Source organism: Bos indicus, chromosome 19 (genome assembly GCF_029378745.1).
Source record: "Bos indicus isolate NIAB-ARS_2022 breed Sahiwal x Tharparkar chromosome 19, NIAB-ARS_B.indTharparkar_mat_pri_1.0, whole genome shotgun sequence".
NCBI classification, from domain to species: Eukaryota; Metazoa; Chordata; class Mammalia; order Artiodactyla; family Bovidae; genus Bos; species Bos indicus.
This window is the reverse complement of record NC_091778.1, coordinates 26,555,822-26,578,581: the sequence shown is the minus strand read 5'-3', so window position 1 is coordinate 26,578,581 and position 22,760 is coordinate 26,555,822. Positions and strand designations below refer to the sequence as shown.

General features: G+C 46.9%; 1 protein-coding gene and 1 pseudogene across 6 annotated transcripts in view; both read right to left on the bottom strand.

Annotated features, from left to right (window-relative positions):
- Positions 1-12,375: 12,375 nt before the first annotated feature.
- KIAA0753 (KIAA0753 ortholog) overlaps positions 12,376-22,760 on the bottom strand; it is a 58,150-nt gene continuing 47,765 nt past the window's right edge. For all 6 annotated transcript variants that reach the window (XM_070772876.1, XM_070772877.1, XM_070772875.1 and 3 more), the window contains one exon: positions 12,376-13,880. In XM_070772876.1, coding sequence (XP_070628977.1) covers positions 13,763-13,880 — 118 coding nt within the window. In that variant the 3' untranslated portion in view covers positions 12,376-13,762. The remainder of the gene's footprint in view (positions 13,881-22,760) is intronic.
- LOC109573785 (small ribosomal subunit protein eS1-like) lies at positions 13,889-22,754 on the bottom strand (annotated as a pseudogene).

Below are 22,760 nucleotides of genomic sequence, written 5' to 3'. Positions count from 1 at the left end.
CCTTCTGGTTTCCTCAGTGTGTATGCCCAGCCGTGGGATTGCTGGATCATAAGGCAGTTCTATTTCCAGTTTTTTAAGGACTCTCCACACTGTTCTCCATAGTGGCTGTACTAGTTTGCATTCCCACCAACAGTGTAAGAGGGTTCCCTTTCCTCCACACCCTCTCCAACATTTATTATTTGTAGACTTTTGGATCGCAGCCAGAATGTGCTTTTGCATCCAGAACTCTCCTTCTTGCTGGGAGCTGTGGCTTATCTAGTCCGTGCTTCCGCCTCCAACCTCAAGAAACGTTAGGACTCTGCCTGTCCCCTTTCCTGCTACATCAGGAACTGCAGCCTCATGTTCACAGCAAATGCTGTAAAGGAAGCATTGGATCAGCAAGGGTCTCATCTGCCTCTCCCTGCAGAGGCACAGAGGCAGGGAGATTCCCTTAGGATCAACACAAGTGACCTTTTAGGTGAGTGCCAGAGCCCAGGTATAAGAACCTCTGGCTAGGACAGAACCTCACCCAGCAGACCAAGCCAAATGCTCCTCCTTTACATAGACCATGGTCCACCCCATGCCCACAAGAGGGTGGGGGGTGGGCTGCAAAATTTAGATGACATTCACATTCCTGAGTCCTCACGGGTTTTAAGAGATGCTTGGAGACATCTTGCAGAACCTGTTGAACTGATACCTTGCCTGATTTTTTGAGTGCTGAGATGAACTGAGGCTCCAGTCTAGATTTTATCTCATCAATTGCTGTTTCGCTGGCACCTCTCTTCTTTTGAGTGGGGCACGCCGGTAGATGGGATTTTGGAGAGAGTGTCTGGAGAGGCTGAGGGTAGGTGTTTTAAGAAAAGAGGTAAGCTGTTTGGAGGCAGAAAGAGGTGGCCGCTGCTGTAAGGAATGAGCTGATTTAAGAGGCTGCCCAATAGGTTAGCAGCGATTTATCTCTGAGTCTCCCGTTTGCAGTTGGAGCTGCATTTTGTGTTTGTTTGATGTCAAGTCTGTTGAGATTGGCCCCAAGCAAACCCAGTTGTCTTCAAGTTATATTTAGACCAAATACAAATGAAGAACTGGGTGAAAATCGAAAACACACTGCAAGAGTGGTCCTTGGAGTCTGCGCTCCTGCAAATATCCATCAGTACCCGGGGCCTGAAACAAGCTCTTACTGATCCGCCCACCTCAGCCCTGTTGCTCTCCTGCCCTGGCCCTGCACGTGACACTGTTTATATATGACAGATTCCAGTACGCAGAGAACCAAACACAGGTATAGATGATAAGGCCCTAAGGAGACAATAGATCAATCAGCCTGTGGGTCCTGATTACTAATGTAACTGTATTGACAAGACAGGAAATCGCAACCAGATTATGTGACTAGATTATGTAATAGACTGGCTTTATCAGCACCTAGTATTAGTAATAGATTACCTACACCTATTCACCTATTAGGGCTCTTGTATACCTCAGATACAACTTTCCTCTGGCTGCACTACTCCACGTCGTCCTTGCTCTGAACCTCCACAAGGTCCTAGCTCTGGCCATGCTGACCGAGGACCTGGACGGCAGTGCTGGAAGGTCCTGAGGGAATCATCTTGACCTGAACCATCTTTATCTGTTTTGTTTTCACCCAAGGTGCACCTCCTGCTGCTGCTGCTGCTGCTGCTGCTGCTAAATCGCTTCAATCGTGTCCGACTCTGGGCGACCCCAGAGACGGCAGCCCACCAGGTGCCCCCATCCCTGGGATTCTCCAGGCAAGAACACTGGAGTGGGTTGCCATTTCCTTCTATAATAAGATTGGTGTTTACGAGCTCATGGCATCTCCTAGCAGTCTGGGCAAAGTCTTTTTTTTTTTTTTTTGGTCTCTTTTTGTCCTCATTCCCAGTCCATTCCTCTCCTCCAAATGCTTATGTTTTTCCAGTCTACCTTTAGAAGCTCTTTCTCCTGTCCGTTTAACCTGAGCGTTATATACCTGCATGTGTGCGTGCTCAGTTGCTTCAGTCGTGTCTCTTTGCCACTCTATGGACTGTAGCCCACCAGGTCCTCTGTCCCTGGGATTCTCCAGGCAAGAATACTGGAGTGGGTTGCCATGCCGTCCTCCCGGGGACCTTCCCAACCCAGGGATCAAACCCTCAGGTTTCTTGCGTCTCCTGCATTGGCCCTATATACCTGCGTGGATGTATTTAAAACTTTCCATAAGGGCACCATGGCTAGCTGGTTCTGCTTCTTACTTCCCCCCTTAATATTGTTTTTAGATCTGTTCACACTGATAGTGGTAGGTTTGGCCGGTTCCTTTCGATGATAGTGTTTCATAGTGTGGTAAGACCTCGCCTTGTATTCCCTCATCCCCTCTTGATGGGCATTTAGTTTTCACAGCTCCTCGCTGCTACAAATACTGCTGCAACAAACATCCCCTTGCGCTTCTTGGGTTTCCGTGTTGGAGATTCTCCAGGGCACATGCACAGCACAGGAGCCCTAGGGCCACTGTGAACACATAGATTCCCCAAATCATGGCAACAGCAAGCTGCTCTGAGAGAGCATGTTCTGCCAGTGCCCCATCCCATAATAGTAAAATGGAGGCCAAAACAGGGAAAAGGACTTGTCCTAGTTTAGAACCGGAGGCTCCATCCGCTCAGAACACTCCACAAAGCCAGCAGGACGGCCGCAGCCTCGCTGAGCTGGAAGCTCAGCCTGTGATAGCAGTTTTCTCTCTCTCCTCCAGATCGAAGCAGGGTGGTACCCATCACACACCTCCCTAGGAGGTGATGGAGAAGGAGGGGGGTGGTCTGAGCTGAAGTCAGCACAGAAAGGCCTCCTGTTCAACAGGAATAAACGCTGGCAGCCCCTGTGGCCCACGTGTGATTAAAACTCCCACTGCAGACCATGCCTCCTACCACTCTCTCTCTCTGCAGAGGCATCATCGGTATTTGTTGATACAGATATCAAAGTGTATTAGTCTTAACTCCCCAGAGAGGACCCCACACCAGCAGGGCTCAGATAACTGCTGAATAGAAGCCAAGACAGAGTCATTGTAGAGACTCGGAGAGAACTGCTAAGAAGGGGTCATTCTGTCCATCCTTCTGTCTCCAGACTTTGCTAAAACCTTCGGACCTCTCTGCTAGGCCAGCTGGGAAGCTCTTTACATCCACTCTGTTTCTCTCCAACAGTACAACAATAACAAGAGATACTTGCTGAGTGACTACTGTGTACCTGGAAGTATTTTAAGTGCTTTTCACGTGGTGCCTCATTTAATCCTTACAGCAATATAATGAGGGAGGCATTATTATCAGTTCAGTTCAGTCACTCAGTCATGTCCAACTCTTTGTGACTGCATGGACTGCAGCACGCCAGGCTTCCCTGTCCATCACCAACTCCCGGAGCTTGCTCAAACTCATGTCCATCAAGTTGGCGATGCCATTATCATAACCGTTCCCATTTCACAGATAAGAAACAGGCTCAGAGAGGCTAGGTATCTTTCTTTAGGTCACACAGCTAGTAAGTGATGGGCCAAGTATTCCAAACCAAGCCCTCTGATGTCTACAATTCTCTCCCTTAACCTCTACACAGAAGAAGATGAGAAATAAATAAGACAAAAGCAAGACACAGGAAGCTGAGATTCTGCCACTAAACTCCAGGTGCAGCCTCGGGCACCGTCCTTCTGTCTATGCTAGATTCTTACCCAGCATCTTTGCTGCTGGGCTCTGACTCTGTGGTTTTCCAAAGCCCACACTGGAGATGCTTTGGCAGGTGGAGAAGCTGAGTCAGCAGGACTCTCCAGGGCACTGATGCTGCAGCCTTGGCCAGGGCAGAAGCCTGCTGGGGCTATCAGTGCCTCCCTCCCCTGAGCTGCTGGCCCTGCATCCCAGGGCAGATCTCGTGGGTGGGCACTGCTGCAGCTCTCTATTCCTATTGGCATCTGAACACTTCTGGTCAGAATGACTCAAAGGCTGAATCTTACAAGGGTTCCAAAAGTGAATTGACTCCACTTATTACAGATATACTAGATTACTCGCCCGAGTGAAAAGACGCTCGGGGGACTCTAGGCCTTTCTCGAAGACAGAAACATCCCTTTCGGAGCCGAATTGCTCCCCCCACCCTTGTCAACCATGGGGGGAGACATTGCACGGGGCAGGTGCCAATTAAATTACCGGCTGAAGGATCGCAGTCCATCAAGGAAACATTCAGGCCCAGAAGGACTTCGGGTGAATAAAGAGGCAGTTGTAGAAATTCCCTCTGGTTATTTTATGCAAATCCATTTCTAGAGGCAGGAAGGCAAAGACGGCAAGGAAAGGATTCACGGGAAGCTTTGACTTTCAGTCATGAAATGTGTAAGGAAGAGAGAGGGGGATGAGGGCACGTGGGATCCCAGCTCCCCAACTAAGGATGGAACCTGTATTCCCTGCAGTGGAAGCACAGGGTCTTAACCACTGGACCGCCAGGGAAGTCCCCCAAATCACTGAGGAATTGGGGGCTGTGTCAGTTCATGGATGACATAAACTTTGCTGCTGCTGCTGTTTAATCACTTAACTCATGTCCAACTCTTTAAGACCCCGTGGACTGTAGCCCACCAGGTGCCTCTGTCCATGGGGATTCTCCAGGTAAGAATACTGGAGTGGGTTGCCATACCCTCCTCCAGGGGATCTTCCCCACCCAGGAATTGAACCTGAGTCTCCTGCATCTCCTGCACTGCAGGAGGATTGTTTACTGCTGAGCCACCAGGGAAGCCTGACAGAGCCCCTGCCATCCCACAAAAGCTCAATCCTGAAGACTTGCTGAAGTTAAGGGTTCCAGAACCTTCTGGAGAGCACTGCTTCTGCTGCCTAGAGCCATCTGCGACTGGAGTCCTCAGAACATGAGAGTCCTGGTGTGTCCCCTGCAGGAAACTGCAGGGAAGGGGCCAGATGACCTCACAAACATAAGGACGGCTGTCAGTCCTTCCGTAGTGCTTCTTAGTCCAGGCTGCTGCAGGCTATAACAGGATTTCAAATATTTCAATGTTAAGATATTTCATACTTAGAAAATAAGAACAACTATGATTTCCAGAGTTCCCGTTATATTTCAAGCTCTAGAAAGTAAAATTTAGCCACCTGGCCTGAGATTTGGTGCACCTCAACTTGGGGAGGTAGATTTCTGCTCCCCTCCCTACCGTGAGTTATTAGAGATTTCTGGGGTGGGGAAATGAGATCTTTTCCCCCATGCATCAAAAGGAACACAGGGACGTCCCTGGCAGTCCAGCGGTTAAGATTTCGCCTTCCTAGTACTTTGGCCACCTCATGCGAAGAGTTGACTCATTGGAAAAGACTCTGATGCTGGGAGGGATTGGGGGCAAGAGGAGAAGGGGGCTACAGAGGATGAGATGGCTGGATGGCATCACTGACTCGATGGACGTGAGTCTCAGTGAACTCCGGGAGTTGGTGATGGACAGGGAGGCCTGGCGTGCTGCGATTCATGGGGTCGCAAAGAGTCAGACACGACTGAGCGACTGATCTGATCTGATCTGATGCAAGGTGTGCGGGTTCAATCCCTGGTCGGGGAGCTAAAATCCCACATGTCTCCTGACAAAGAAAACAAAACATAAAACAGAAGCAATATTGTAACATATTCAATAAAGACTTTAAAAATGGACCACATTTAAAAAAAATCTTTTCAAAAAAGAAGGCACAGTCTTAAAAAGTTAGAGGAAGCAGTAGTGGAGGTAAAGAGACCCAGTTCCACTACTGATTTTCTATAAGATCTGTGGTTCAGATGGTAAAGGATCCACTTGCAATGCAGGAGACCTGGATTCGATTCCTTGGTTAGGAAGATCCCCTGGAGGAGGGCATGGCAACCCACTCCAGTATTCTTGCCAGGAGAATCCCATGGACAGAGGAGCCTGGTGGGCTACAGTCCATGGGGTTGCAAAGAGTCGGACACGACTGAGTGACTAAGCACAAAGAGGGTGATAAACCTCCTCTGTCTACCTCGGAGTAAGAGGTTAGGAAAAGCTTTGTGATGGGACACTGCTTATATACAGACAGCTTCAGGAGGATGACAGGGGAAGAGGTCAGACCCAAAAATCATTCAGTTCAGGGTTCAGGCCCCATCCGAGCCTGCCTGGATCCCCCTGACATGACACTATAGGTGTGTGTATGTGTGCATATATATTCAATATATATATATATGTATGTGTATGTGTGCATATGATATATATATATATATATATATATATATATATGTGTGTGTGTGTGTGTATGTACTTGTGTTTGTATGTGTGTTTTTTGAGGCAAGAATCCATGATTTTTTCCAGATTTTTGAATGGACTCTGACCCTTCAAAACAGCCAGAACTCCTATTTCAGTCAAGCCCTTTGTGCGGCTGAGGAAAGAGGCCCCCCGAGTTAGTGTGGAGAGACCAGGGTGTGTTGGTGTCTAAAGCTGTGAACGATTATATGAGTTAATTAAAAGCTTTGGCAGAGCTGAGCCGGCGTCCCTGTGCCCTCCCGCAGCAAGGTGGCCTTCTGCCATGCCCGCCACAGACAGGTCACAGGGCTGCGGCAGTGCCCGACCATGCGTGCGTCTCAGGGCCCAGCATGGAGTGAGGAGTGGGCCACCCAGCTGCCCCGCCTTCCCCAGGCAAGGACCACAGAATCAGCACCAACGGGAAAGCTATATCCCAGGGCCCAGCCCCGATTGTCCTCGAAAAGCCCCCACGGCTCAGCGGGCCCCACATCTGTTCCAAACATGCCTGGGATTTCTTTTTGACACAAAAGTAAATGTTGGCTGGAGAGCCACCTCCGTGCCTGACGAGGCTGCCGGCTTCTCATTGGAGGGCCTAGAGGAGACTCTGCAGGTCTTGGGATTGCCAAGACGCCTCCGTCACACTGAGCAGATATAAAATCCATTACCAGGAGCTAATAAGGGCGAGGAGGCCAGGCGGAGGACGTGCTGAGGGCACAGCAGGGGCCCTGGGCGGGTGGGGCTCCCTGGGGCTCCCTGGGCCACTGCTTAGGCTTCAGGATCTGCCCCTCTTGCAGCACGTCCAACGGATCCCCATTGTTCTCATTTCAATAGTTTGGGCAGCTATTCTGTTTCTCATTCACTATAGAAGCCCGTCCCTGCAGACCTCTCGGCACATTTATTGCAAGGCTGGAATTTATGACGGATTGGATTTCAGAGGAGGGATTGATTAAATACAGATGGAGTGCTTGGCAGGGGCCTGGGGCTCCCAGTAGACTCCCCCATTTAGAAACAGAGTACAGATTTAGGCGGCTTGAGCAGGGGCAATCTGGGGCAAACGCTGCTTTCAAGGGAAGGGAAGGGAAGGGAAACTGCTTGTTTCAGTTCAAGGTATCTTCTCGAAGCCGGACAAAAATTCCTCGTTGAGAGGAGTCATGAGCTGCCGAGGTCACTCCCCACTGCCTCACATGCGCTCAGTCTCGGGTCACACAGGCTCCCGGTGCAGGCATCTCAGCTCTGGCTAAACCCCTCTAGCACCTTACCCTAATCGCATTATATTCACCCATGCCCTCCCCCTTTGAGAGTTCAGTCCTTGCCCTGCTGTTCCCTCTGCCTGGAGGATCCTTCCCTCACTTCTATAATTACTAGAGTTATCTTTCAAGGGCGAATGCAAATACCACCTCCTCCATGAAGACAGCCAGGATCGCAACTGTCAATCAGTAAAAATGAATCCCTCCTTTCAGCACATACTCTGTTACTTTTCTGTTTCACCTTGGTTTTCATTCTGCCTTAGGAGGCTCTGTGCCTTAACTATCTGAATTTCTGTACATGTAGTGAACTTTGAATGAATATTAGTGCAAACAAAAATGAATCTTGTGATCTAGTCTTAAGAAGACATATTACATTGTTTTTTTTTTTCTTTTTTGCCACACCATTTAGCTTGTGGGATCTTTGTTCCCTGACCAGCATTTGAACCAAGGTCCTTGGCAGTGAGAGTGTGGATGCCAGGGCCCAGGGAGAGCCATTGCGGTATGGGGAACAGCCCAAATTTGTCATCAGACCTGGAACCACTTTCTAGCTGGGCATATCTCCATCTCACTTGGCTTCAGTTTCCTCTGTAAAAGGGGTTAATAATCTCTATTTCAGTTTAGTGTCAGTCGCTCAGTCCTATCCGACTCTTTGTGACCCCTGACTCCTGTAGCTACTTTTTGTAGCCTGCCTGACTCCTCTGTCCATGGAATTCTCCAGGCAAGAATAATGGAGTAGATTGCCATTCCCTTCTCCAGGGGATCTTCCTGACCCAGGGATCAAACCCGGGTCTCTTGCAGTGTGGGCAGATGCTTGACCACCTGAGCCATCAGGGAAGCCATGAGAATCAAATGAGATCATGTAAATAAAGCCCCTAGTACCTGGTCAGCACTCAGTGGATTATCATCGAGGCTCTGTGGGTGGGGTTCTGGGCGGATGGTTCAGAGCCCAGCAGGAGGGCAGGGAATGGAGACACAGACGACGAAAACTGAGGCAACAGCTCGACTCTGAGCAGTGGTGCTGCTGTGCTGGGCTGTGTCAGGAGGGTGGGAAATACATCTTAATCATCTTTGTACGCCCAGAGCAAACCGAGTGCCTGGCAGAGAGCAGGTCCGTAACAAGTGTTTTTAAATGGAGATTTCACTTACAATTATATCTACCAAGATTTTCTAGACTGTCTGAGAAACATCTGCTGGAGAGAAAGACCAAATGGTGTCACAGGATGGAAAGGTTACTAGATTTGAAGTTGAAGGAGGCAGATTGAGTTCTGGTCCATCACTGTGTGCCCGGAAGACATCTTCATTTCTGTAGACCTCAGTTTTTTCATCTGTAAAACAAGGCTGTTGAGACTTCCCTGGCAGTCCAGTGGTTAAGATTCCACGCTACCAGTGCAGGCGGTTGTGAGTTCAATCCCTGATCGGGGAATAAAGATCCTGCACGCTGCCTGGTGCAGCCAAAAAAAAAGAAAAAAGAGGATAAAACAAGGCTATTCATACTTTATCCGTCTGCCCCATAAGGATGTGGTCTCTTTCAGAAGGTTTTCGGATCCCTAGAGCAAGCGTACAGGATCACTGTCCACGGTAATACAGTTAGTCCCATGGCCAAAGGGGACAGCTCTCTGAGGAGACCAGGGGACCAGCTGGAGAGGAAACCAGATGTGGTTCAGGGCAGCCATAGGTATGGCGAAGTGTCGCCGAGTGTTCAGCTTCAAGGCAAGAAGAGACACAGGGCTGTGAGTAGGAAGAACAACAGGAGCAAGGAGGCAAAGAAAGTACTTCAGAAAAAAGGCTATGAGAACAGCCAAAAGTTCCCCCTTTGTGATAAACCTAGCATTTACTATCTGCCGGGTGCTCTTTTCGATAGTCTACATGGATTATTTCCCTTAACATGCGTAGTATCCCTGGGTGGGGGCTACTGTTAGCCCCATTTTGCAGATTAGGAAACTAAGGGGCATGGGGGTCCTGGGAGATTTTAACTCACGGCTCACACTCTTCTGTAGTCTGTTACACAAAGCAGGATGGCTGCAGTGACTGAAAGAGAGAACGGATGTACCGAAAGGCATTTTGTGACTTGCAAAGTGCTGAGGAGATGTGGGATGGGGTCAAACCCCAGGTATTCACTTGACCTTCCGGGTGTGTTGGACAATTGTGGTTAAGGAGAACCACTGTTTCCTCCTGATCCTGGCCCTGGAGATTGGTCTTTAGGGGCCGTAAAGGCACGGGATCCGGTGGCCAGCCTCATCTCCCCAGCTCTCTGGGCTCCCAGCTTCCCATGCCATCTTGAGGAATCGTCTGCTGGGGGCCTCTAGAACCCAGCCCAGACTCAGGGAACCCTGGGGACCGTGGGATAGATAGCAGAGCCCAGGTGTCCAGGATCTGGTCACAGTGTGTTAGAGAAGGGCACTGCTGCAATTCTCCTGTTCCCAAACAGGTTGCCAGGCGGGGACAGAGACAGAGTCGAGGTCTTCAGGGCCCCACCCAATGAGTGGCAGAAGTGTAGAACGGGTTTCTCGGCACGGGCACATGACTAGTGGGAGGCCTTGGGCTGACCTCACCCACACCCAAGCGAAGACAGAGGAATGGTGTGTAGGTGGAAGATTCCAGGGAGCCAAGCAGAGCAGAAGGGTGAGGTCCTAGGAGGGGGCAGTGAGGAAGGCTGGGAATAGGGGAGAGCAGGGAATGAGCAAGGTGAGAAGACACCCCCAGAGCAGGCGTGGAAGGGCCTGGGGGAGGGTTGCAATGGAAGCAAAAGTGCCTGGGGAGGCAAAGGCTGTGACAGAAGGGGCTCTGGGGGAGGGTGACTTCTGGATCCAGAGTGGAATGAGAGGGCAGCAGCCCCTCCGGCAGCTCCCAGGAGAACCAGGGCTCAGGGAAGGGTAGCGGGTGCAGGTGTGGGACACATTTCATGGCAGTGGGACGTGGAGGGGCCTGACCTCTGGCCACACCCACTAGGGCACTGGTGGTGGGGGTGCCAGCAGGTTCATGGCAGGAATGCATGGACTCAGCCACAGGAAAAAGTTCAGTTGGGTAGACGGTAAGTCAGTCAGAAAAGTTGGTGAGAAGCAGCAGATTTGGTTCAAGAATAATCGATCAGGGTTACTAAGCAGATGGGCCCAGAAACAGCTAAAGAGGACCCCAGGAAGAGCAGCAGATATAGGGGGTTTATCAGAGAAGGTGGGGGCAATTTGGGGGCTCCCTGCTCCAGGCTGAGGGTCTGAGGCCACACCTGAGGTCCTAGGAAGACCGGCGAGGCCAGAGCAGGCCCAGTGTTACAGAACAGGGCCCCCGGCAGGCTGGCGAGAGGGACTGAGAGCTGGAGCCACAGCGCAAGGTGGGGCCTGGCCACAGAGCCAGCCAGCCTAGGGCCATTAGCAGAGCTACGCACCGGGTCGGGGTGAGACCTGCCCTGATGGACCAGTTGATAGAGATCGCTTGGGGTCAGGCTGCAGCCCAAACTGGGATTTCCTGGGATTATAGGAAACCCTCGAAATGCCTCAGACTCAGGATCTACAGTTCCTCACAGGCAGCATCCTACAGCAGGTCACCAAGAGTTAACAAAGATTTTCCTGGACACAGCAGAGATATGTGATAGAGCCCCCATCCCAAACCAAAACCTGAGGAAAAAGCATGCCTTCCTTAACTCAAAACAATTTACAGAGCACTACCTACCTGCTCCCAGGCTTCCCTGGAGGTTCCGAGGTAAAGAATCCACCTGCCAATGCAGCTGATGTGGGTTTGATCCCTGGGTTGAGAAGATCTCCTGGAGAAGGAAATGGCAACCCACTCCAGCCTTCTTGCCTGGGAAATTCAGAGGAAATGGACAGAGGAGCCTGACAAGAGTCAGACACAACTTGGTGACAACTACACGGCTAGGCAGAGGCCTTGCCCTCAAGGAGCTGAACAGACAACAGGCAAACACGTTAACAGGCGAGACCCCCAGTGGCCAGGGCTGTGAAGCTGGACAGATCAGGGTGAGCAACACAGGAATTTCAGCATGTCTGTCCATTGGGACAGCCTATGTAACCCAGGAATACTACACTCATGCACTTCTCTGTTTCTGAAAAGAACACCTGGACAGGTCAGGAGAAAATTGGAGGGGACTAGAGAATGACCTAGACAGGACCAGCCTTTGCTCATGAACAAATGCTAGAGGTCTGGGATAATTGCAAGGCTGTACACAGGAAAATTTATATTTGAAGGATTCAACTTCCATTTTCAGATGAAAGTTTTAATTTCTTGTGGTTATTTTTGCATCTTCAAAGAATAAGCTTTGGCTCAGGAGGTTCGCTGTGGGCCAGGGTGGTGGAGTAGTGAGCAGACCCAGAAGCAGGTGTAAGCCTCACCCCCAGGCAGCAGAGACAGGGAGTAGGAGAGATGCTGGAAAGATCTGCAAACAAAGCAAAGGAGTCTGGACTCCACCCTATAGCAGACAGGACTTAGCAAAGGACTGCTCCAGACCACAGCGTCTGGAGGGTTGGCGTCACACGCTGAGCGCAGACAGGGAGATGTAGGAGGATGCATTCAAGTGAACTCTCAAAACTTCAACAACTATCTTTACAAGAGTAAGTAAACGAACCCATGCCCATGGCGTTGCTGAACATAGCTTGTTTGATCAGATTATCTCCCCATCCTGGGCCTCATTTGATTCATCTAAAAATGGGAATAATAATGGTATCCACCTCACAAGGATATGAGGATTAAATATATTAATACAGGGAAAGCATTTAGACCTATGGCTGGTACATAGTATGTGCTCAATAAATGTTAGCTTTCGTTATCATGTATTTCTTTCTGGGGGTGAATGAGAGGTGGCAAATAATCCACTATACTCATATTAAATATAAAAGTATTCTCAGTGGTTCCCGTAAATCCCACTTCACTTTGCCTGAGGGGGAAAAAGGATATGTAAATTATTTTAAACCAACATGTAGCTACTTTAAAATATCAACTTTATTTAAAAATCAACAATAAAAACTGCCACACAAATTATCAGTAACAGACACTTCTATCAATTCAAGTGTACATTATGTAATTCCTCAAATTAAAGACCTATAATTTCCCTTGAGGCCTTTTAAATTCTGAGGTTATATAAAATTAAGCAGGAAAACATTAACATTAAACAAAAATCAATTTTGCACAAGTATGTGTGATCAAGCAGCTTAAATTACCACCTGAAATACTTGTACTTCAGAGGCAAACCCCAGATGACAACACTGCATGCGCTATAAAAAGATTCACATTATCCCGTGGGGTGTGTCTCACGTCACTCGCTCTCTACATTTCTTTCACCAAGGCCTCAGGCAAAAAAAGTGAGGGGAACTTTTTCCAGGCAGTGGCCTTATTTTAGACACGTTCCTTTTCTTTTTCTGAACTCAGTTTCTGAAAGCACAAGAGGCTCTCCTCCTGAAAAAACAGGACTCATATAAGATGCTCGAGGACTAAGCTGTCATGGTTCCTAAGTTTCTTCCTGTCTTGGGGGAGACCCTGTCGTCTTCACGCCATCCGGATCTACTCTGTCCTCCCACTCAGGCTCCCTTCCAGTGAGGAGACACGAGACACTCGTGACCTCAGCAGAGAGGAGAGTGAGCCCGTACCTCCGCCCAAACCCCAGAGAAGGCCAGCCTCTCCTGAGGTCCATAAACCCTCTGAATTCAGAGTTTTGTGTATCAGAATACGTCAACTCACAGCAACAGAAGACTTAAGGAACTAAAAATGTGAGGAAGCACCTAGCAACTGAGAATGAGAGGAGCATATGTTTACTGTTACACGCGGTAACTGCTGGGTTCCTGTTTTAATAACAGAGCAGGGTTAGGCAGCATAACCAAGTCCTGTGCTCGACAAAAGTCTGTAACCCAGCAGGACAGGTGTCCTGGTAGGAACTGTCAGAGCAGGGAACATGAGCCAGGTGATGGGACCAGAAAGTAACTGCTCTTGTGCTGGCATCAGGGCAGGTCAGCAGCAACTTGAATCCCTGTGTGAGGCAGACTTAATCTATTACCTTTCAGAACCTGCTCATCATCAAACTGAGCCAGTAGAATGACCATGGTATTTCAATGGGAAAACTACACATTCAGGAAATATTATACTGTCGTTGATTCATGTTTCCTGGGCACTCATAAACAGGACACATCCCGTCATAAGCTACCAGAACCATTCGCTCTGACAATGAGGATCAGAGTGAGGCACGTCCTTCCTCCCGGTGGGCAGCTCTTCTGGTCCTGGAGGGACAGCTGAGGACAAAGCCTTCCTGTGGCTAAAACCAAGCAGGGGTGCCGCCCCTTGGTCAGTGTGACATGAGGGGCCCCGCCTTGGAGAGCCATCACGTAGCAGGTTCCAAGAATTCTGAGGTGAACACGGCTTCTGCGTAATCTTCACACATGTCCTGCAGTTCAGCGGCCACAGCCCCCAGGGCTTCGTCGACCAGCTCTTCTGAAAAGCTGGAAGACAAACAACACAGCTAAAGGTACATACAGCCAAGTATGGGAGCCATTGTCACTCAGCTGAGGGACTTACCAAGCCACTTCTAAGATTTAAATGGAAATTCAAAAGGCCAAGAAGAGCTACAGTATTTTGGAAGAAGAAAAACAAGGTGAGAGCCCTTGCTTCCTTAGACAGTAAGAAGGTGGTGCTTAGACTCCAAAGTCAGGCTTGAGGTAGGGGCCTGTAACACCTACTGGATGGACCTCACCCTCGAGACAGCTGAAGCCAGAGACGGCTGGACACTAACTAACTGGCCCAGCCCACTTCCCACGGCTTACCAACTGCCTGACAGAAGAAAGGATGGGGGCCTTCTCTATGGGACAGGGGCCAGGAAATTGCAAGTTTCTCTACACACACATACACACACACACGTGCATGGTACTTCTGGATACATTTTCCGAAAACATTCTCTTAAATAAGCCTGATACAATTATAAAAATCTTAACATTAACACTCACATAATACTATTATCTTGGAGAAGGAAATGGCAACCCACTCCAGTATTCTTGCCTGGAGAATCCCACAGACAGAAGAGCCTGGTGGGCTACTGTTGATGGGGTCATAGAGTTGGACACGACTGAGTGACTAAGCACAAGCACAATGCTATTATCCAATCTCACCTACAGACCTTCTCAATGTTTTTGCCAACTGTCCAAAAGATGTCCTTTGAAAGAAAAGATTCTGTAGATTGTCCAGGATTCAATGGAGGATTGCGAGTTGTAGTCGATGGTCAGTCACACGTCTTTAGTTTCATCTAGAATTGTTCTTCAGCCTTTGTCTTTTATGATCTTAATATTTTTTGAAGAGTAGAAGCTTTGTTTTTAAGAATGTCTCAGTGCGGATTTGTCTGACGCTTCCTCATGGTCAGGTTCAGGTTCTATGTTTCTGGAACAAATGCCCAGAAGGGATGTTGTGTCCCTTCGTGCATTATCTGTCTTGTTACAATGAGGTTAATTTTTGTCACTTGGTCATGCTGATGTCTGCCAAGTTTCTACCCTGCAGTTACTACCTCCCCTTTGTAATTAATACGTACGTTGCAGGGAGATACTTTGAGACTATGTAAATATTCTGCTTCTCATCAAACTTGCTGATTCAATTATTACAAGGTTGCCAACACTGATTTTCTAATTTCATCATTCCTTCTCTGTTCAATAGTTGGCATGCTACTATATGGAAGAGCCTTCCCTTCTCTATTACTTATTTATGAATTTATGTATCCATTCATTCATTCGTATCAGCTTGATCTTATGGATTCTTATTTTATTCAACAGTTTGTAATCTGTTTCTTTATTACTTATTATGATATTTAGTGTCCCCCCAAATGGTCGGCAGGAGCCCCTTCAAGTCAGCTCCCACGTCCTTTTGAGATGCCCCCATCATTCTTTGAACACTTCAGTTCCGGAACAAAATGAAGTTTCAGGTTCTTACATTTTCCCAGCCCCATTCTTGGAACTGGCCAATTCTCCACGGAGCCCTGGTGCCTTGTCATGGAGAAGCGTATTTCAGAAACCACAGTCTGGGTACCAAGTGTGCCAGTTGCTAAGTGTGTCACGGCTTCCAGGTCCTCTCAGCAGACAGGCTCAGACAGACAGGTGCACAGATGCACCACCCGTGTCTCTCTCTGTATCTATCAAAAACCGTAAGTCGTAATACCTCCAATCTCACTTCAAAACAGAGGATTCATTCTAGCCTTTCCCCTGAAACCTGACTCTCATTATTCACAATATACTTACTCAATCAGTACTAAAATACAGAGAAAGTAATTTTAGAATTGTTAACCCATGCTGCTGGGTAAAAGAAACTTACTTATTAGAATCTAACATGTGTTTACAGTCTTTGTCTTTAGCCAGAGGGTACAGAGTCAAAATACTACATTCAAAAGTGACTTAGACAAGTTCTTATCTGTATGTATCCCTTTAGTGTGGCTACTTCTTGGATATACAGTCAGTTTCTTCCTGTATTCCAATTTAGGGTCGCTCAACATCCTCCAAACCTTGTTGAATTTGGAGGGTTGTATAGGAAACATTAACAGTTCCGAAGTATACAAAAGAGGAAACGAAGCTAAGTGTCCCTCCCCTTTTCCTCTCCCTTCTACCCCATTCCTGTCCCAGCTGTTTTCTGGTTTTGTTTTTTTTGAGGGGGGACAGCTAATCTGACCATCTTTAGTCTTTTAATGGGTGTGTAAAGTGCTCTTTGATTAACCTAATTCTGATACAGCCGAATTTCTACTACTAAAATACTAAGTATTTTCTTTATGTCTATTTGTTCTCTCTTTTTAACTTTTTTAGGATTCTGTGATTGTTTAAATTACTTTTTCACTTTTAATTTGGGTATTATACACTATTTTACTGTTCTTTTAGTGGCCACTCTAGATTACAATAAGCATCCTTGACTTAAAGTCTAACATTAATTGATATTCTTACCAGTTTCCCAGATAATGCAAGAACCTTAGGACACTAAGCATATTTATCCTCTTCCCAATTTCTATGCTACTGTTATCATGTACTTCAGTATATATTCATACACCCCCATAAGACATCAGTTTATTGTTTTATACAGTCAATATTCACTTGCCTACATATTGACTTTTTCTTAATTCATGCTTCTTGTATTTCTGACTTTTCATCTGTGACTGTTTTTGCTCTGCCTGAAACATACCCTTTCGCTATTTCCTATAGTGACGGTCTACTGGTAATAAATTTTTGCGGCTTTGTTTAGAACCTTTCCTGCCTTCCTTCTTGAGGTACATTTCACTGGGCTTACATCCAGACTGGCAGCTTTCTCTTTTGGAACTTTACACCAGGGCATCCAGCCTCCACTGTTTGTCCTTTTTCTGGCTGATTTTTAAGATTTTTTTTCTCTTGGTCTTTCATTTTCCAACAATACTGTGATATATGCTACATACGGATTTTCTTTTGTTTTTCTTGCTTGGGACTTTGAGAGTTTCTTGAATCTGTGGCTTGACGTCTAGTGTTACTTTGGGGAAGTTATCGGCCATGATCTCTCTGGATGTCATTCTGACCCATTCCCTCTCCTTCCTCTCCTGTGACCCCAGCCACATGTGTATTAGACCTTGACCTTTATCCTCCATGCCGCTCATCCTCTCTCTTCATTTTCACCTTTTTGTGTGTCTCCATGCATCACTCATGGCTTCCCAGGTGGCACTAGTGGTAAAGAACCCACCTGCAAATGCAGGAGGCATAAGAGTCCCAGGTTGGATCCCTCGGTAGGGAAGATGCCCTGGAGAAGGAGATGGCACCCACTTGTTTTCTTGCCTGGAGAATCCCATGGACAGAGGAGCCTGGCGGGCTACAGTCCGTAGGGTTGCAAAGAGTCGGACACAACTGAGGCGACTGAGCACAGCACGTGCTTCACTCCAGATATATTCTTCTATTCTATGTCCAAGTCTCTAACTTTTTTCTCCCCCCACCCCCAAACAAGATACTTTGTCACCATTAAAGTCTGAATTTTAAGCAGATTCATGGACTGGTGGCTCGTATCCATCAGTTCGTCCAACTTTAGCACCTGTCTCTAGCTTTTGCAGAATGACCACCTTCACATGCAGCTCCATGAGTTTTCCCCACTCAAACTCAGGCTTCTTCAGCATTTTTACTTTTCTAACAATAATGTCATGGAGCAGATAAATAGATTGGCAAGCTTTTCTACCTTTTCCCATGCTGTCTGGAATCAACTTACTGACTGCCTCTTTCATGTCGCCTGTCTGCAGCTCTCGGGTCATGGTTTCTACCATCTTGTGGATTTGGTGAACCTGATGGTGCTGGGCGTAAGAGGTCTTCCAAATCTCTTTGTTGCCTTTTTTCAGTAAAACCCACACAGAACAGATGAAGCACACGACTGTTGGTAGTCTTGACATCAACGCGAGCTTCAATCACTGTCTGCCATTTTTTGGCCACGGAGCACCTTTTGTCAGATCATATCATGGAAATTAATCAGGCAGCTTTTGCCCTGAGCATCCACAGTAATTAGCTTGAATTTTCTAAATGCAACTGTACCAGTCACAGATCAGCAAGGCTCACTTCAAAAACACAACCCTTGAGGCCACCATATGTGATTTGGGTTGAGTTCTCGTGACTAGTGTTTTCCCAATATTTCTTATACTGAACATAGTTGGTCCTCTCACATTATACCAATGTTTCTTAGAAAATAGGTCAACCACTTTCTTCTTGGCTCCCTTTTCACCTCCTTTCGTAAGATGCTTACTCATGCTAACCACCATAGGTGCTACTCAGAGAGCCAAAAGGCTCTAAATTTTTCTTTTGATGTGTCTAATTTGTTATTAAGCCCATTTGATGGGTCGCTTATCCCATGGACGGAGCAGCATGGTAGGCTACAGTCCATGGGGTCGGTCAGACACGACTGAGCCACGTCACTTTCACTTTTCACTTTCATTTCAGAAACTGTACTTTTCAGTTCTTGAATGTCCACATGGATTTAGTTTTACTCCCAGTTCTCTGCCAAAATTCTACCTCTTTGTACACAGTATGCACAGGTATTTTAATATCTGAGTCTGATGGCTCTAATGTGTGGAGCTGCCGTGGGTCTGTTCTTGTTATTGTCATGTCTCTCCACGGCCAGGCTTTTTTACCATTTATCAGATACTAAGTTTGAAAACTGCAGGAATAATTTAAATCCTAAGATGGCGTTATAAATCTTCTGAGAAAAGTTACGTTTGCTTCTGCTCAGTGGCTGTGAGGCAACAATCTAGAATGACTTCAGCTCAGTCTCAGAAGTGAGACGAAGTGGAGCCAAGTGGAGTCCTGGGAGGGCCTGCCGGCATCCAGGTCACCCTTATTCCAGAGTGCCACCCTGCAGGGTCCCCATCAGAAGTGAGCAAAGTGCGTCAGGTCAGCCCTCGGCAAGCCCTTAATTCCCACCGCTATCCTTTGATCTGAAAAGACCACTGGAAGTGCCATTCACCTTCCCCCAGAACCGACAATCCAGGGTCAGACGAGGGCTAACTTCCTTGGGTCTCTGTCTTCTCCAGGATCCTGGCCCAGTTATTCCTTATTACCTAGTTAACTTCCTGGTGCCTTCAAGCATGTATGTTTTATTTTGGATCTAGCTTTTCTATTAACAGTGATCCTCAGTGGGAGAGGCGGTCCAAATTACCAAGTACATCCTTACTAGAAGCAGAAGTGATTATTTGTGCTTTTTTTTGTTTTGTTTTTATGCTCGCCTTGCTTTGCTTTCTATATTCCTATCACGAATTCATGCCCAAACTATGAGAGAAACACACATTCAACGTGTGCTCCCAATACAAGCTCCAAGGCACATTAGGTCATGTGTCTGTTTTCTTCCTTGTTAACCTTTCTTACCCTGCCTTCCCTGTCTGGAAATTATTCCTCCTAGAGCCCTCTGTCCTCCTATTCTAGACTAGTTTTCTATGCTCACCGAAAAATTCTCTTGGAGGGACTTCCTTGGTGGTCTTGGTTAAGACTCTGCACCTCCTCTGTAGGGGGCTCAGGTTTGATCCTTGCGTGGGGAACTAAAGATCCCACATGCTGCGTGGTGCAGCCAAAATTTAAATTTAAAAAAAAAAAAAAATTCTCTTGAAAATAGCTTTTGCTGTTTTCCTGGAAGTTCCATGTTAGAGTTCCCAATTTCCCAAATCCTCTTTCTTCATGCCTTCCTCTTCCTCTTTCTCCTGCTGATGGTAAACACCCTCTAGAAGCTTACTGAGAAACTGCATTTTTCGACACTTTGCATACCTTAAACTGCCTTTATTCTACCCTTTTATTTGATAAGTTAGCTGGGCACAGAATTCCAGGGTAAACTTTGGAAGCATGCTCTTATATCCTGTAGCAGGGCTGCTACTGACAACACACCCTTCTCAGTTCTGATTATTTGAACGTGCCCAGTTCTAACTCTGGAGCCGTGCGTCACCTTCTCCTTACACGAGGATGCTCGCATCTCCTGTGCACAACAACATGTCATGAGGTGTTCAGTTTCATTTATTCATGCATTTATTCACCCACACACTCGCAGTGAACAACTAGTGAATCCTTTCAATCTAGAGACTAATGACCTTCTGGAGATTCTTATAGTATTTCCTTGTTCGTTTTCCATTCCTCCTTTTCCCCTCTTCTCACATTCTGTAAATCCTGATATTCCAATGTTTTCTGTTACTCTAGCCTCCGTAGCTTTCATGGTTTTCAGCAAATGTTGGGATCTTTTAGTGATCTGCTCTATTCAAGAATGAGAATCAGTTAAGCCTCCTATGCTCTGACTCCCTTGCACGCATGCATCCCCAGTGCTTCTCCTTCCTGAGTCTTACCAAGATTCTTCTGCACAAATTAGCTTGATTCCTGGCTCTACCCTCATCGGTTCTTGGCTCTCTCTGGTCTGGTAAGTCACTGCCCATTTGTCTAACCGCTTCATGGCTTCCAAAATTTTCCTGCTGGTTCTTATCTGCTGTCATTTCTGGTTTCATGCCTTTTATTCAGTTTTTCAGTGACATACAGTGGGACAGAGCTACAAGGAGTAGAGATAAATCATATGTGCAGTCTGTTGTTTTCAACCAGAAGTCTCCTGATTTGTTTTTCCAACCAGGAATCCTTAAGAGTTTGCTTTCATTAAAAGCATCATCACCTTAAACCTTTCCTTTCAGAATCATGCTTTTATTTACATCCAGTTTATATTATCTGCCCCTTCTGATCACTGGAATAGTCCTTTTCTCCAGGTGAAGGGAGGAATGGAGACAATAAAATAAAGAGGAAAAACTCAGCTGATTTCTCCCTCACCCAAGAGGCATCAGATGAAGCCAACTGTCCTTGGATATTTCTTCCAGATTAGATCAATACACTTCTCATCTTTGGAACACCCAAACAAGAAACAAGAGAGATCAAAAGCAGAGCTAGAATATTTAGACGTGCCGTCACTTGAGGGTCAGGGACAAGAGAGGAGAACATCTGTGAAATTCAGGCATATTTTAACAGCTCTAACTTCTACGTCTTAGGGTATTTGTCCTCACAGGGGGAGAGAGCTTCCTCCTACATCTACAAAACAACTATAACAGAATGTATCACTAATCAAGTGGTAAGAATGTCATACAGGGAACAGTCTATCTTCTTTAACTTATTTTAAATTTCCCAAGATGCCAGTTAGCCTAATCAATCCAGACAGGCTCTGTGCAAACCAGTGGGCATACTACAGGGCTGCAGGTTAATGCACGGAAGCAAGTCAAGTTCACTGTACTCTCCTCCCTAGGAAATACACGTGGCATCTCAACCAGAACAAAGGGTCTTCATATGCTTCAAAGGGTACGTACATTATGAGAAGTCTTAGGACTTCAGGTTTGACTTAAGGGAGTGGACATGTGATTATCTCTGATCCCACCCAAATCTCAGGAGATAAATGAACACATGAAACTACATGAAGAAAAAGACAAAAGTAGATGAGACAGGTAATCAAAACGACTCAGCAGTTCAGAGGAAATGCAGAGGAAGCAGAAACCTTAGGGTGCATAGAGAAAGACAACAAGGAAAAGCAAGCTGATCTGTCTCACAGAACATTACAAAGTCTCTGGAAGTAAGAGAACCAGGAACCATGAAAGTGGAAAGAAGTATTATTGGGTAGGGGATGAGAATGCAGATTGAGACTGCAGGATGAGCTGGTAGATTGATGGGTCTCCACCCCTGCTCGTGGCAGCTACGTGACAATCCCTCCTTCACCCCCACAAAGGAAGGGAGGCATATTCTTTGGGAAAAATTAACCAGGAATTTAAAACTCAACCAAATCATCAGTCAAGTATGAAGATAAGACACTTTCAAACATATAAGTCTCAGGAACTGTCCTGTGATACACAAAGCAGGATAGGCTCCATCAAAGTAAGGGAGTAAACCAGGAAGGAGGAAGACACGTGGGAAGAGAACACAAAGACCCTAACACGGGAGGGAGAACCTCATGCCAGGGTGGTGATGAAGACACGTGGCAGGACAAGAGCCACACCGCAGATCTAGAGAGTGCTTGGGCCAGGCTGGGACAGAAGGAAAGAGAGTCTCAGGAGAAAGAGTGGGGGTAGAGGTGAGATTAACCAACACATCGAATCATGAGGAAAATTATGTTGAGAGGTGTTGGCTAGAGTGTGAAGAACTTGAATAATATATTAAAAAAATAAGCAACTTAAAAAGAGGCAATTATTAACTCCTGGAACATGTGTGAAACCTGTTCAAGAAAGATGTCATAACAGTATACTCTAGGTTCACTGATGAAAATTATCTGCTCGTATAATAATAAAATGATACTCATAAGGACTTTAAATTTGAGCACTATTTCTAAAGAATGAATCTGCACACATCTCTCAATTGAATATTTACATGAAAGAAGGCTGCCCATTCTTCAAATGCCTAGCAGCAGTGGGACTGATTTCTGGTTGAGTCCCATAGAACTCCCCTTTCTCAGGGGAGGCAACAGCCAAAAGAAGGTCAAGTGTGAAGTCTATAGACCTGCTGTCCTGGTGCAAGTCTGACCTGACCATGAAGATTTCAAGATCGTAACTGCTTCCTGCCCAGTCATAATTCACGTTCTCTGATGATGCTGACCTCACTAACACCAACAGGAAGCCTGCTCTGAACGAAGTTTCTACTTCTGGCAGAAGGCTGCAGTATGCTCCTTGGGATGGCATCAGCCATGCTGTTTTCCCATCTCCTCTCCCTGAAGAAAGGCACTTGGCAGAGAAAGCTTGTTCCTCAGCCCCAGAGCAGCCACTGGAACTCCAGGGCCCAAAAGCTCGGCCTGAGACCTTGGCCAGGCCTTTCTGCAGTCAAGTTAACACATGGCAGCCTGTTCCCCAAGAGAGCACACGCCCTCCTACTGAC